Source organism: Leucoraja erinacea, chromosome 1 (genome assembly GCF_028641065.1).
Source record: "Leucoraja erinacea ecotype New England chromosome 1, Leri_hhj_1, whole genome shotgun sequence".
NCBI lineage: Eukaryota > Metazoa > Chordata > Chondrichthyes > Rajiformes > Rajidae > Leucoraja > Leucoraja erinaceus.
Window position 1 is genome coordinate 168,610,913 of NC_073377.1, and position 16,902 is coordinate 168,627,814.

At 44.4% G+C, this 16,902-nt stretch overlaps 1 protein-coding gene across 1 annotated transcript in view; it reads left to right on the forward strand.

The window, feature by feature from the left end:
* inpp4b (inositol polyphosphate-4-phosphatase type II B) overlaps positions 1-16,902 on the forward strand; it is a 613,166-nt gene that overhangs the window by 498,983 nt on the left and 97,281 nt on the right. Inside the window, 1 exon segment of the mRNA XM_055647772.1 lies at positions 4,834-4,941. Within this exon segment, the coding sequence (XP_055503747.1) occupies positions 4,834-4,941 (108 nt within the window).

Genomic DNA, 16,902 nt, shown 5'->3' on the forward strand with positions numbered 1-16,902 from the left:
ATACATGTTTATTTTAATAAAGAGGTGACAGTGAATGGTCAAATCTGATGAGCCGATTAGTAAAACAAATCCAATCATTCAAATTAGTCTGCTCTACTGAGAAGCCAATCTCATTTAAAACTAAAAACTCACGTTTCCTCTCATATCTTATAAAATGGGGAAACAATTGATTATTCAATGCTTTCATTGTCTGTGTTTTTTTCAATCTGAATGCGTTGAAACAATGTATATGTAGTTTTTACAGATTAATTGATTAATATTTTGTACCTTGATGATCAGTTTTTAACTAATACATACATCTTATATTTTTTAATGGGCTACATGGCTTCATAGCAAAAGGATTTGAGTATAGGAGCAGGGAGGTTCTACTGCAGTTGTACAGGGTCTTGGTGAGACCACACCTGGAGTATTGCGTACAGTTTTGGTCTCCTAATCTGAGGAAAGACATTCTTGCCATAGAGGGAGTACAGAGAAGGTTCACCAGAATGATTCCTGGGATGTCAGGACTTTCATATGAAGAAAGACTGGATAGACTCGGTTTGTACTCGCTAGAATTTAGAAGATTGAGCGGGGATCTTATAGAAACTTACAAAATTCTTAAGGGGTTGGACAGGCTAGATGCAGGAAGATTGTTCCCGATGTTGGGGAAGTTCAGAACAAGGGGTCACAGTTTAAGGATAAGGGGGAAATCTTTTAGGACCGAGATGAGGAAAACCTTTTTCACACAGAGAATGGTGAATCTCTGGATTTCTCTGCCGCAGAGGGCAGTTGGGGCCACAGTTCATTGGCTATATTTAAGAGAGAGTTAGATGTGGCCCTTGTGGCTAAAGGGATCAGGGGGTATGGAGAGAAGGCAGGTACAGGATACTGAGTTGGATGATCAGCCATGATCATATTGAATGGCGGTGCAGGCTCGAAGGGCCGAATGGCCTACTCCTGCACCTATTGTCTATGTTTCTATGTTTCTATTACGTCATCAAACCACAAAACGAATGTTATGCACAAAGAAAACATCTCATCAACCTTATCATTCAGATTTTTGACAATCATTACCTTAAAGTTCTGAATAGCTCATGCACACCCTTTACATTTCAGGTAACACTATGAATGGATCACCTTTATCTTTTTAGATATATGCAGATACTCTGAAAACAATTAATAGTATTCCATGGTATTTATTAAAACACCACCAGAAAACCTGCCGCAAACACTTTCAGGAGCTGTACAGCTGTTCACCAATACAATATTGTATTAAAGGTTCATTTAATTAAGAGAGTTCTCACTGCAGTCAAATGGCTTTGTTTATGATCAGAATGGAAGTCAGAATAATCTTTAAAGGAAAGTATTGGAAACAATAATATGGCCATGTGACCTCTTGAACTTGCTCTGCCATTCAATATCATCGCAGCAGATTGGATTATAACCTCTACATATTTCTATTTATCTACAGTAACCTTTCACCCTCTTACTTTTGAAGAATCTCCGTGACTGCCTTAATATTATTCAGAGTCTCTTACTTTCACCAGGAAGAGAATTTCAAAGACTCATGGCCAAAAAATCAATAGCTTCATAGAAACATAGAAAACGAGTGCAGGAGTAGGCCATTCGGCCCTTCGAGCCTGCACCGCCATTCAATATGATCATGGCTGATCATCCAACTCAGTATCCCGTACCTGCCTTCTCTCCATACCCCCTGATCCCCTTAGCCACAAGGGCCACATCTAACTCCCTCTTAAATATAGCCAATGAACTGTGGCCTCAACTACTTTTTGTGGCAGAAAATTCCAGAGATTCACCACTCTCTGTGTGAAAAAACAAATTCTCATCTCGGTCCTAAAAGACTTCCCTCTTATGCTTAAACTGTGACCCCTTGTTCTGGACTTCCCCAACATTGGGAACAATCTTCCTGCATCTAGCCTGTCCAACCCCTTAAGAATTTTGGACGTTTCTATAAGATCCCCCCTCAATCTTCATCTTTAAAACAACTCAGGATTCAATCAAGCACCCGTTTGTATTCCTGTAAACTCCAGCAAGTGCAAGTCCACTCTATCCAACCTTTCCTCTAAGATGATTAATCAGTTGAGGTGATACAAGGAACTGCAGATGCTGGTTTACAAAAAGGATCCAAAGTTCTACATTTCCACCCTGGGATACGTACTCTGACTGTTTATTCTATCTCGGCCTCTCATTACATTATATACTTCTATCAAGTTTCTCTGAATCTCCAGTGTTCCACATAAATAATTCACGTTTGTCCCAGCCTCCCTTTACACTATACTCTCTAATCCAAGAAATATCCACGTGTGTAGGAGGGAACTGCAGTGTCCCAGTGAATCTCTGTGCACCCTCTCCAAAACCCCCACCTCCTCTACATAAAGCCTCTGTCTCACTTTCACGACCTAATTGGCGACCTCTGCCGAGTTTGCCCTTAACTCTTACTCGCAGCATGGTCGCCACAAGATTCAGATTCAGATTCAATTTTAATTGTCATTGTCAGTGTACAGTACAGAGACAACGAAATGCATTCAGAGACAACGAAATGCATTCGGTACAAGGTGGTAGGAGGTCTTCGTAACTCTTCCTCATGCTCGTGAGTGGTCTCCGCATACTTGTGGCCTGAAGTAGGTCGCAGCGTTTTTTCCAGCCTGATTAAAAAATGTCCACGAATAAAAAATAGGTCAGCATGGAAAGAATGTATACTTTGTACTCGTAGGTAAGTCGTGATGGCACTCGTAGGTAGTCATAGATAGTCGTGGGAGGTCAGAGAAAATAGATGGCCTGAGGAAACAAATGCAAACAAGACATCATTTTATCATGTGACCATTTTCCAGTCGTAGCTAGTCGTAGTTGGTCTTGGGTGTGGAAGACTGAGGTCGAGGGGGATCATAGAAGGTCGTAGACATAGACGTAGGAGGTCTTTTACTTCGGCGAGTCAACACGACCTTGACATTTTTTTCAACTGGTCTAGAGTCTTCTAAACTCGTGGATTAGGTGGTCCAAGTGGGACAGGCCCTTAATGCGGTTGCCATAAATCCACATAGTACTCCAAATGTAGCCTAGACAACGTTTTAAACAGCTGCAACATGTCTCCCCAAATTTTGTGCTGAACGCTCCAATCATAGATGGCAAACATACATACATCTTCTTCATTAAAACCCTATCCAGTTTTGTTGCCACTTTCAGGGATCTGTGGACTTGAACCCAGGATCCCTCTGTACATCAATGCTCCTCAAGATCCTGCTGTTTATTGGATACTTTCTCCTTACATTTGACCTTTCAATGTGCAACCCATCCCATTTGTCTGGATTAAACTCTATCTACCATTCCTCCATCCATGTTTCCAACTGGTCCATATCTTACTGTCTCCTTTGACAACATTTTTAATTACCCACAGCCCTGCCAATGTTGGTGTCGTGAGAAAACTTGCTCATCAGCCCACCTACATTTGTGTCTGAATCATGTATCATTAAAATAAATAGAGGTCCCAACACTCATCCCTGCCGAACATGATTGGTCGTAATTGCTCCAATACCCACAGTCTTCTATGGACTAGACAATTTCCAATTCAATCTACAAAGTCATCCATGGATCCCATGTGTTTTAATCTACTGGATATTCCACAAATCAGCTATTGAACAGATGGCAAAAGAGAAATAAGTTATTACAAGAATGCACAGTGTTACTCATAAGTTCAAGCCACATTTCAAATGTTGTATAAAAACTGGATGTAGATATTCCATTAAACATCACCCCAAAGTGGGAAATAGTCCAGACCTTTCACGTTATGGTCTGTTGCTACTTGAGTGACACACACACCTTGTTTCTGTTCTTCAGTTGTGCCTGAACCTCTTTAGCCTATTGGTTAGTCCGTATCTTTTTGCAAATCATCAGAACTTACTTTTGGATTCTTGCCCACTCTCCATGTCAATAGACAATAGACAATAGACAGTAGGTGCAGGAGTAGGTCATTTGGTGATCATGGCTGATCATCCCCAATCAGTACCCTGTTCCTGCCTTCTCCCAATATCCCCTGACTCCGCTATTTTTAAGAGCCCTTTCTAGCTCTTTCTTGAAAGCATCCAGATAACCCGCCTCCACCGCCCTCTGAGGCAGAGAATTCCACAGACTCACCACTCTCTGTGAGGAAAAGTGTTTCCTCGTCTCCGTTCTAAATGGCTTACTCCTTATTCTTAAACTGTGGCCCCTGTTTCTGGACTCCCCCAACATCGGGAACATGTTTCCTGCCTCTAGTGTGTCCAAGCCCTTAACAATCTTATATGTTTCAATGAGATCTCCTCTCATCCTTCTAAACTCCAGAGTGTACAAGCCCAGCTGCTCCATTCTCTCAGCAAATGACAGTCCCGCCATCCCGGGAATTAACCTTGTAAACCTACGCTGCACTCCCTCAATAGCAAGAATGTCCTTCCTCAAATTAGGGGACCAAAACTACACACAATACTCTGGGGGAGGCCTGCCTGCCAGAGAACGTATATTAGCTGTGACAAGAATGCTGGGCTATTGTGGGTTTCAGGAGTCGCTGTGGCAGTATAAATTAAATTCAAAATGGTGTTGGGGAGAACTTTTTTTCTCGGAGGTTAGCAACATTTGATACAGTCACTGTGCCAATTTGATTAAACAGATCTTCTTTTGCTGGCTGTAGTGACCAGAATCCACTGATTTGAACATTTCTCAGAGGGGGCTGAGCAAGATCTCAAATATGTGTAGGCAGGTGGGGAATGATTTATAACTCAAGGCAACGGGGCAGGCTTAGAAAAACGTTGCTGATTGGACTCTATATTGACAACTATTACAATATGTATGTTTGATTTGCAGGGTCATCGTTTAAATCAAGCTGCTGCAGAAGGGAAAAAAAACTTGAATTTGTTCCTGTTAATCTGCATTTACAACGAATGCAAATTCAGAACAATTCTGCCAAAACAGGTGAGGATCTTTTTGTGAAATTCATCATTGTTCGGCACTGAAGATTTAAATGCCATTGCCTGTAGTTGGAATGGGCACAAAAATGCTGGAGAAACTCAGCGGGTGCAGCAGCATCTATGGAGCGAAGGAAATAGGTAACGTTTCGGGACGAAACCCATCTTCAGACTGGTAGTTTGAATGTAATGTTTTGTGTCTGGGACCTCTGCTGGAAATTCAAAAGCCACATTGTGTTCAATTGAATGGGCACGTGTTAAGGCCTTCAACTCATGGAGTAAATCTCATGTCAGTGTTGTGTCCTGCTCTTGGCATTTGCTGGGAGAGGGATTTGGACTGGCGGGTAGAATTATTCAAATGCCTTCAACGGCGTTACTAAAGCTTTATGTTGTGTCGTTTGTTGTCCTTAAAAAGATAAAATGTTAATTTTAACTTTCCTGTGAGTTCCGTAATCCTGACTAGCATTGTTTGTGGAGCTCTTAGAAAACAAAGCTACCACGTCATTTCTCCTGGAGGAAAACATTCATCGATATATGGTCATTTATTTTAGTTGTTGGATGAATGTGGCACAGTTGAGTTCCTCAGATGGTTCAGTTGCTAAGCTAGGTACTTGAAATGCAATATTGCCCAGGAAGGATCCAATTCCTGTTGCAATAGACAATAGGTGCAGGAGTAGAGGCCATTCGGCCCTTCGAGCCAGCACCGCCATTCAATGTGATCATGGCTGATCATCCCCAATCAGTACCCCGTTCCTGCCTTCTCCCCATATCCCCTGACTCTGCAATTTTTAAGAGCTCTATCTAGCTCTCTCTTGAAAGCATCCAGAGAATCTGCCTCCATCCCTCTGAGGCAGAGAATTCCACAGACTCACCACTCTCTGTGAGAAAATTTGTTTCCTCGTCCCCGTTCTAAATGGCTTACTCCTTATTCTTAAACTGTGGCCCCTGGTTCTGGACTCCCCCAACATCGGGAACATGTTTCCTGCCTCTAGCGTGTCCAAGCCCTTAATAAACTTTTATGTTTCAATATGTTTCAAGCTCAAACAAGAGGACATGACTTCAGAATTAAGGGACAGAAGTCTAGGGGTAACATGAGGGGGAACTTCTTTACTCAGAGAGTGGTAGCGGTGTGGAATGAGCTTCCAGCGGAAGTGGTGGAGGCAGGTTCGTTGGTATCATCTAAAAATAAATTGGATAGGCATATGGATGAGAAGGGAATGGAGGGTTATGGTATGAGTGCAGGCAGGTGGGAGTAAGGGAAAAAAAGTTGTTCGGCACGGACTTGTAGGGCCGAGATGGCCTGTTTCCGTGCTGTAATTGGTATATGGTTACTGGGTATGAATCTGGGTGGCTCCACCGATGGCTGCCTCGCCAACAGTCTGGTTCATAATCTGTATCGGCAATGTATTATTTTGGATCAATATCGGTGTTGGAGGTACACATTGGTCATTCAGTGAGAATGCCTTGCAATGGCACAGTTGCTGCAGCTGAGATGAATGATCGATCGTCAAATACTCATGTGATTCAATCTGTGCCATTTCCACACTCATCACAAATCTCTTCACATGAAAATGTACCTGTGGGCTGGCCATGTATGTACAGTTCTATTTGAAAATTAACGATGATAGAACCTGCATTCTTTCACTGGTCCTCCTGCACGATGCCCGGAATTTGTGACTCTCTGCACCCTTAGAACAATGATTAGGTTGCACTGGCATTCTTGTGCGCAGTTCTGAACGCCACAATATATTGGAGAGTGCAGACAAGATACCATATAACCATATAACAATTACAGCACGGAAACAGGCCATCTCGACCCTTCTAGTCCATGCCGAACACGTATTCTTCCCTAGTCCCATATACCTGCGTTCAGACCATAACCCACCATACCTTTCCCGTCCATATAACTATCCAATTTATTTTTAAATGATAAAAACAAACCTGCCTCCACCACCTTCACTGGAAGCTCATTCCACACAGCCACCACTCTCTGAGTAAAGAAGTTCCCCCTCATGTTACCCCTAAACTTCAGTCCCTTAATTCTCAAGTCATGTCCCCTTGTTTGAATCTTCCCTACTCTCAGTGGGAAAAGCTTATCCACGTCAACTCTGTCATCATTTTAAAAACCTCTATCAAGTCCCCCCTTAACCTTCTCAACTCCAAAGAATAAAGCCCTAACTTGTTCAACCTTTCTCTGTAACTTAGTTGCTGAAACCCAGGCAACATTCTAGTAAATCGCCTCTGTACTCTCTCTATCACCAGAATGATGCCTGGAGTGGAGGGCTTTAGTATTAGGAGACATTAGATAAACTATGCTTTGAGTCATACATAGATTGATCCACCTTGTCCATGCTGACCAAGTTGACATTCTGTTGGTTACATTTGCTTGTATTTGTCCCCAAATCCCTCAAAAACCCTTCCTATCCACATATGTTCAAATTTATCTTTAAGTTATAATTGTTTCAGCTTCTGCTGCCCCCTCTCATAGCTTTTTCCAAATGTGGACTGTCCTCTAAGTGGAAAAAGGTTGCTCCTGAGGTCCATCTTAAATCGTTCCCCGCTCAACTCCTTAACCCTAATCAGGTGATTGTTCAGGCGACTGTCAGAGTGGAACACACACACACACACATCGCTTCCTTCACCAGCCTTCACACTTCTGTACCTCTTCATTCAGGCGGGGGACAGGGCAAGTGGCGGGAGCGCTGTCTGAGTGAAATTCACACGGTGCAAAGCCAATGTGATACAGATACACACAACGATGAACAGGAAGGTTGGCGCTGTAATGAAGACGGTGAAAGCACAGTGTACGGGAATGGTCATGTAAGTCCTTTAAAGGGGGGGAGAGGGGGGGAGAAGGAGTGGAGACAACTTTGAAGAAGCCAGAGATACACGGCTGTGAAGCTCGGCGGATATTTAACATTACCGGTCGGTTATCCTTTGTTTTGAAAACTACTGCTTACGGTTTTTTTTTCCAATGAGCCAATGAGATTCACCGATCAGCACCGGCTACAAGCTATGAGAACCTCTGAGAACCTTTGGCCTCCTGGCAACCAACTACCACTGCACCTACGGCACGAGAATTCTCGCTACTCTCCATAGCGGCTTCATTTTGCTCGCCGATAATTTTTCAATGTGTTGAAATATTTGCGCCGACCATAATGAGCCCAGCGACTAGTTCCCAGAATGTGGGAGCTCCTCAAGACCATGAAGGCAACTCCCCGGCAACCACCCGGCAACTCCCCGGCAACCACCCGGCAACCACCCGGCAACCACCCGGCAACCACCCGACAACCCCCCGGCAACCCACCGGCAACCCCCCGGCAACCACCCGGCAACTCCCCGGCAACCCCCCGGCAACCACCCGGCAACCCCCCGGCAACCACCCAGCAACTCCCCGGCAACCACCCGCAAACATGTGGCGGCCATGTGGCCTAAAAAGTTGCCTAAGTGGGACTTTACACCTTACACCATTGCCCTCTGGCATGAGAATCCCTTACCTTAGGAAAAGGCTGTGAGCATTGACTTTATTTACGCTGCTCATGATCTTATACACCTCAATAAGGTCACCCCATGGCCTCCTGCGTTACAAAGAGAGAAGTCCCAGCTGATGCCACCTCTCCCTATAATACAATCCAGCAAACGCAGGTAACACCCTGGTGAATCTCTTCCGCATCCTTTCTGACTTAGTGACCCCCTTCTTGTAGTTGGGCTTATTTTCCTTGTTGTGCAGGAACCTTGTAGATGGGCGATCGGAGCACTTTTTCCCGGTAAGTTTTCGCAGGCAGCTCCGAGATTAGTTGTTAAAGACTTATTACTCTACAACAGGCTGGCATTAGTGACAATGTTTAATTGACTGTGTTATTGTATCTTCATGATACAACAGTATGGGTAGGGTCGACTCTGATGCCCTTGAAAAATATCTGAAGTTCCACAATCGACTCAGGAAGCAGGACATACCATCCTCTGCACATGAAAGTGGAGGAGCATCTGATGGCAGCGACAGGTTTAACTTATTGTCACGTGTACTGAGGTACAGTGAGAAGCTTATTGTTGCGTGCTATCCATTCAGTGGAAAGACTATACATGATTACAATCAAACTGTCCACAATGTACAGATACAGGATAAAGGGAATAATGTACACTGCAAGATAAGGTCTAGCAAAGTCTGCTTAAATATAGTTCGAGCGTCTCCAATGAGGTAGATGGTAGCTCAGGACCGCCCTCTAGTTGTAGGCTGTGGGCCGAGCATCAAAAATGTGTCTAGAAATAGGATTTTGTGACACAAGTCACCAAACTACATGAAATTTTCACATATTGTGTAAAAAAATGTATATAAATCACCCCTGAAACTCGATATGAAGAAGACTTGCACGTTTTAATTAAATTAGAGAAAAACCGGAAAAATGTCGGGAATTTTTTAGTCCAATCAAAGCACATTTAACATTGAGTTGTCTGCCAGTTGGCCAATCACGCGCTTTGTTTCAGGCTAGCACACAAAATGACTGAGGGGGCTTCACAGATGCCTGTTTTACTGGAGATTCCGATGTGTTGTTCTGTGGAATAAATGTCGTGGAAACTTGCAGCAGGTTTATTGTATTTAGTGGGAAAAACATTAAAAAGGCTGAAGAAAGTGCTGCATGGGATTAAAGTGCAAGAAAGCCTTCAGTCCCTGCTGATGTGCTGGAACACAAAGAAGGCCCCCATGAATCAACTGAAAGGTAGGACTAAAGTCTGAATTTATGAAAATCTATCTGTATGGACTTTAATTAATTTAATTGCACCCTTTATAATGTGAATAAATTCATTCATTCATTCATTCCTCATTCATTCACTCACTTCACTCACTCACTCACTCACTCACTCACTCACTCACTCACTCACTCACTCACTCATACATTCATTCATTCATTCATTCATTCATGCATTCACACAATCATTCATTCATTCATGCATTCATACATTCAGTCATACATTCATTCATTCATGAAATTGAGGGCCTAAACTATAACACAGTCAATTAAACATTGTCACTAATGCCAGCGTGTCATAGAGTAATAAGTCTTTTACAGCTAATCTCTGAGCTGTCTGCGAAAATTTACCGGGAAAAAGTGCTCCGACCGCTGGGCCTAGGTACTCGCGGTAAAGTGAAGCCGCGGTCTCAATTAATAAGCGGCCGATTCGCGATCGCGGAGCCGCGGATCATCTCCGTTTGGGGAGGAGGCTGTACATAGTGCCGTCTATAGCGGTCGTTTTCAGACCCCGATAACGGGAGAAAAACGGAGGGATATCGATCGCTATTTACCGCGAGTACATAGGCCCCGCGATCAGAGCACTTTTTCCTGGTAAGTTTTCGCAGGCAGCTCCGAGATTAGTTGTTAAAGACTTATTACTCTACAACAAGCCGGCATTAGTGGCAATGTTTAATTGACTATGTTATAGTTTAGGCCCTCAATTTCATGAATGAATGAATGAATGAATGAATGTATGAGTAAGTGAGTGAGTGAGTGAATGAATAAGGAATGAATGATGAATGAATGAATTTATTCACATTATATTAAATTAATTAAAGTCCATACAGATAGATTTTCATAAATTCAGACTTTAATCTTACCTTTCAGTTAGAGTTGATTCACGGGGGCCTTCTTTGTGTTCCAGCACATCAGCAGGGACTGAAGGCTTTCTTGCACTTTAATCCACTTTGCAGCATTTTCTTCAGCCTTTTTAATGATTTTCCCACTAAATACAATGAACCTGCTGCAAGTTTCCACGACATTTATTCCACAGAGCAACACATCGGAATCTCCAGCAAAACAGGCATCTGTGAAGCCCCCTCAGCCATTTTGTGTGCTAGCCTGAAACAAAGCGCGTGATTGGCCAACTGGCAGACAACTCAATGTTAAACGTGCTTTGATTGGACTAAAGAATTCCCGACGTTTTTCCGTTTTTTCTCTAATTTAATAAAAATGTGCAAGTCTTCTTCATATCGAGTTTCAGGGGTGATTTATATAAATATTGTTACACAATATGTGAAAATTTCATGTAGTTTGGTGACTTGGGTCACAAAACTGCAGAATAAAGCTCCTCGGCCCACAGCCTATTGTTGTTGGATGGTTTAGTTGCCTGATGCCAGCTGGGAAGAAACAGTCCCTGAATCTGGAGGTGTGTGTTTTCACACTTCTCTACCTCTTGGCTGATGGGAGAGCAGAGTTGAGGCAGTGAGACTAGTCCTTGATTATGCTAGTGGCCTTGCTGCAGCAGTGTGAAGTGTAGATGGAGACAATGGAAGAGAGGTTGGTTTGTGTGCTGGTCTTGGATGGAGCTGTTCCCAAACCATGCGGTGATGCATTCCGATAAAAATCTCTCTCCTGCTCATCTGTCAAAGTTGGTGAGAGTTGTTGGGGCCATTCCCAACCTCCTGTGGCCTTGAGTGGTGGTGCTGACAGAGGTGGTCAGGGGAGACCCACCCACCAGCTGGGTGAGGGAGTGAATGGTGCACGGTCTGCAGGATCTACACAGAGCAACGTGCTGTACCAGGCCAACTCCATCAGTCCAGTGCAACCAGAACACTAGGCCTTGAAGCGAAGTATATAAGGACTGCTTTTGGTCCCCTAATTTGAGGAAGGACATTCTTGCTATTGAGGGAGTGCAGCGTAGGTCTACAAGGTTAATTCCCGGGATGGCGGGACTGCCATATGCTGAGAGAATGGAGCAGCTGGGCTTGTACACTCTGGAGTTTAGAAGGATGAGAGGAGATCTCATTGAAACATATAAGATTGATAAGGGCTTGGCCACGCTAGAGGCAGGAAACATGTTCCCGATGTTGGGGGAGTCCAGAACCAGGGGCCACACAGTTTAAGAATAAGGAGTAAGCCATTTAGAACGGAGACGAGGAAACACTTTTTCTCACAGAGAGTGGTGAGTCTGTGGAATTCTCTGCCTCAGAGGGCGGTGGAGGCAGGTTCTCTGGATGCTTTCAAGAGGGAGCTAGATAGGGCTCTTAAAAATAGTGGAGTCAGGGGGTATGGGTAGAAGGCAGGAACGGGGTACTGATTGGGGATGATCAGCCATGATCACATTGAATGGCGGTGCTGGCTCGAAGGACCAAATGGCCTACTCCTGCACCTATTGTCTATTATTCACATGTGATTACCTCTGTGGAACATGCTGCCGGATGAGATGGTTGAATCAAATGCATTTACTATGTTAATGAGGCATTTAGATAGACACTTACATAACCAAGGCACAGAAGGATATGGGTTAATACAAGCAAATGGGTTTATTAGAATTGAGCAAAAAAAAAAGTCAGCCTTGATGTGATGGCTGAAGGGCCCATTTTTAATGCTGTACAACTAGCACCGTTGTATAGCACAGAAATGATTGTCCAAGACCAACCAAGAACCATGCATCTGCCTCACTCAATCTTGTCCAGATTTGTCAAGTGGTGTGTTCTGCACCATAGATTGGACCTTTTGTGTTTGTCGATATTTTCATTCTGGATCATTCCCCAATCTGGTGGTTTGTGCAAAATATATTAAAAAATGTTATCTCTGTCCACAGTTCTAATCTAAATCCCCTTGCCATCAAATCCCCACAAATAATAACAAACAAACGGTATTTTTCAGTAATATTGCTCAGTGAGAAATGTTGGTTTGGCCAAAGGGTAAACAGTCCTAATGTTCTTTAAATACTGCCACAGGATCAATATGAAGTTGAGCAACTTTTCACTGTAACATGTTATCCATTTGAAATTAGATTAGTGGGGCCAATTTGGCAATAACATTCAGATCTCAAAAAATTACTAACAGATAAAAGAAAACTTTGATTCTTGCAGACCCATTCTGATTTGTCACCATAGACCATGTGCTCAATGAATATCATTCCAAATAATTGACACTCAACAGCTCTGGATTCGCAATGCAAAGAAATCCATGATTGATTATCCAAGGGCAGTGAATGTTTGCACCACATTATTGATCAAGGGAATAGGGACTAACAGTTTCATTATTACCTTTGCCTTAGGCTGGGCGTGGGTCTATCAATGCAAGATCTATTTCTAAGATGCACCTTTTCTGTTCAGGTGCACAGAGAAATATAGTTTGAAGGCAGTTGTGGTATTTCATTTAGTTAATGTAGTTACTATCACATTAGGGCACCACACATGTTTAAGAAGGAACTGCAGATGCTGGAAAATCGAAGGTAGACAAAAGTGCTGGAGAAACTCAGCGGGTGCAGCAGCATCTATGGAGCGAAGGAAATAGGACCAAAACCCTTCTTCAGACTCTGAAGGAAATACAATAACAATACAATACAATACAATTTATTTGTCATTTGAACCTCGTTGAGGTCCAAATGAAATGTTGTTTCTGCAGTCATACACACAAGAAAAAGACCCAAGACACAACACAATTTACACAGACATCCATCACAGCGCATCTCCTCCTCGCTGTGATGGAAGGCAAAAGCTTTTCTCTCCCCTGCACTCCCCATTCCCTCCGGATGTCAGAGTCAAAGCCCCCGGCAGGCGATGGCAATTGTCCCGCGGCCATTAATGCCATGCTGGGCGATGCAAGGCCACGCTCCGGGTCTTGTTGTTGGAGCCCCTGGTGGGCATTAGCAAAGTCCCGCAGCTGTTGAAGCTGCGCCGGGCGGTGATGTAAGGCCCCGCTCCAGGTAATCTTCAACCCTGCAACTCGGGCGGGAGAAGTCGCTGTTGTGGAAGCCCCGAAAAGCGGTCTCCCAGCAGGGACCCGCGGGCTCCCGGTGTCACTGTCCACCGGACCTGCGGTTGGAGCCTCCGAATCTCCAGGGGTCGGGTCACAGTAGCGCGCCACCACCGCTCCACCCGCTCCGGACTCGGCCAGCTCCGTGATGGTGGGTAAGTCCGCAGCTCCGCGACTGGAGCCCCAGGTTGTTCCTGCCGGACGCTGCTCCACGTTGCAGCCCCAGCGACAACGGAGACCCGACAAAGAAAAGGTCGGGGCTCCCGTGCAGGGGAAAGAATTTAAAGTTTCCCCCCACCCCGCCCCACACACACATACCCCGTCAAAACAAATAAAATAAAAACTACATTGAAATGACATATTCCGCCTGGGCAGCTTGCATCCTGATGGCATGAATGTTGAATTCTCCCAATTTTGCTAGCCCTTGCTGTCTCCTCCCCTTCCTTAACCCTCGAGCTGTCTCAGATTCAGATTCAGATTCAATTTTAATTGTCATTGTCAGTGTATAGTACAGAGACAACGAAATGCATTTCTCCTCCATCCCCCCCGCCCTCGGGCTCCTCCTCCTCCTTTTTCCTTCCTTCTCCCCCCCCCCAGCCCCTCATCAGTCTGAAGAAGAGTTTCTGCCCGAAACGTTGCCTATTTCCTTCGCTCCATAGATGCTGCTGCACCCGCTGAGTTTCTCCAGCACTTTTGTCTACTTAGGGCACCACACATATTGGCTTTTAATTCATAAGTAATACCATTTTTAAAAATAGCATGATTATTTTGGCTACAAGTCAACATTATTAAAAATAACCTTTTATCATATGGAGAGTTCTGGTTCCTGTTTTGCCGGACATACAGTACTTTAACCATTTCAGGCTGAAATATTACTGTGTTTTTGATATTACTATGTTAGTGCAGTGAAATCCCCTTCTGGTTTTCCCAAAATTGCTTTTCATAAACTGTTATCATCCATCAGATTTATCTTTCAGTCATGAAGATGCTACAGATTTGATTTATTTGCCTTGGATTTTGTTTAGTACTGCAGTGAATCTGGAAAGTAAATGGACGTGATCTTCTATAATGTCACTCCTCCCTATTGCCATCTTGTTTGCACGTTTAATTTGTTGACTCGACCTGAGTCTAATTCCCATACAGTTTGCATGAGCCACACAATGCTGCACAATGCAGATAAAAGCTAATCGTTTCCAGCCCATTGGCAAATTTGCTTTCGGATGTTAAACACCACCACCTAATAGATAAGTTCAACAAAAAGGTTGAAGCTCTTATGCTGATTAGTCATCTTGTACAATAATTAATATATCTCTAACTCTTATTGTCAAGAACGGCTCCAGCCTTCGTGGGTGATTTATCCTTAAAAACCCATTAAACCTCACTTAATTTCAACAGGATAATCCCATGTTTATAAAGTATGGAGAGTTTTTAACTAATTGACTTTTTATCTTGAATCTTCCATTATTAACAATGAATCCAGGGTTGATGGAGGAGGTGCCTGTTATTGTTCTTCCACCTAGCTAACTGCTACAATTCTAGCAGGGAGATAGAGGGGAATAATCCATTGGGAGCAGCAAAAGCAATACTTTATCAAAGGGATGACAGCTGAAAAATTCGTCGCATAGCCGAGCTTAAAATGGAAAAGATTATTTAGCCATATCACAGTTTTATTTGACTCCAGAGTGCAGTATAAATCGATGAACAGCAGTGTTTTTATTAAAAAAAACTCTTGTGAAGAGTAGCTGTGGAGTTTTGGAGAGCAACATTTACAATGATATATCTACTAATCAGTGGAGTGTCCACCTGGAGCTAGCTCCTGGTTTAGATGTCATTTCAGATCCCCTCCCCAATCCATGTCTGTCTTTCGGTTCCTTCGTTGCCAGGGTGAGATTGAACACAAAATAGAGGAGCAGCACCTCATATTCCACCTTGGTTGTTTATAACCCGACAGCATGATCATTGAATTCTCTAAATTCAGGTAGCCACCTCCCCCCATGGTCCCTCTATCCACCCAGATACTCTCACACCTATACTTTGTCTCCACCAACGTCCTGCCTCCTCTCAGCCAATTCTTCACCCAATCCATCTGCCCATCACCAAAGCACTCATCATGTGAGATTCCCCCCCCCCCCCACCCCTCCCCTATAGCCCCATCTGCTCTCATCGCCTCCTTTATTTGGTCTGTCATTGTCTTCACCCATCTGACTCCATCAGCCAATCCACCCCTCCTCACCTGAATCCACCTATTGCATGCCAGCTCTTGCCACCACCTCCCTCACCTCATTATCCTGCCTAAAGGGCCTGTCCCACTTACGTGTCCTTGGCACGCAAATTACGCAACCTCGTGGTCGCGTTGAGCCGTGAAGGTCCCACGCAATTTCATTCGACCGCACGGCCGTCTGGAGCGAGTGACGTCATTTGAAGATGGACACAAAATGCCGGAGTAACTCAGTGGGACCGGCAGCATCTCTGGAGAGAAGCAATGGGTGATGTTTCATGTCGAGACTCTTCTTCAGTCTGAAAAGAAGGGTCTTGACCTGAAACGTCACCCATTGCTTCTCTCCAGAGATGCTGCCGGTCCCGCTGAGTTACTCCAGCATTTTGTGTCCATCTTCAATTTTCTTGGCCCCGCTCTGGGAGTAGAAGTGGGGGCGGATCCGGACCGCAACGGCCGTGAGCCCCAGGCCGAGTTCGTTTGCCTGCTTCTGCTGCTGTTGGAGGTGAGACGTTGCGTCGTGCCAGGGTCTTGGGCCTGTCCCACTTTGGCCGTCAGTTCCGTGACAGGCCGTTGGCGCGCGAAGATTTCGTTCACTACAACAATTTCAGAGCCCCGCGTGATGTCGCGCACAACTACATACCCCTCCGCACTTCTCAGTGGGACCGGCCCCGCGCGGCCATACGATGCCCGTGCACCTCGCGCAACCACGAGGTCGCGTAATTTGCGCCCCAAGGACACGTAAGTGGGACAGGCCCTTTACTGTTTTCCATTCTTTCAGTCCCAAGGAAGGGTCTTGACCAAAAATGTCAACTGTCATTTTCCCTCCACAGATGCTTTTCCACTGAGTTTCTCCCGCAGTTTGTTTTTAAATGCAGATGGAGAATGAAAGAGATTAGTATAGGAGTAAGGGGTTATGGGGACAAGGCAGGAGAATGGGGATAGGAGGGAGAGATAATTGACCATGATTGAATGGCGGAGTAGACTAGAATGGCCTATCACTTATGAGATTGCAACTTTTAAGACCAGGCAG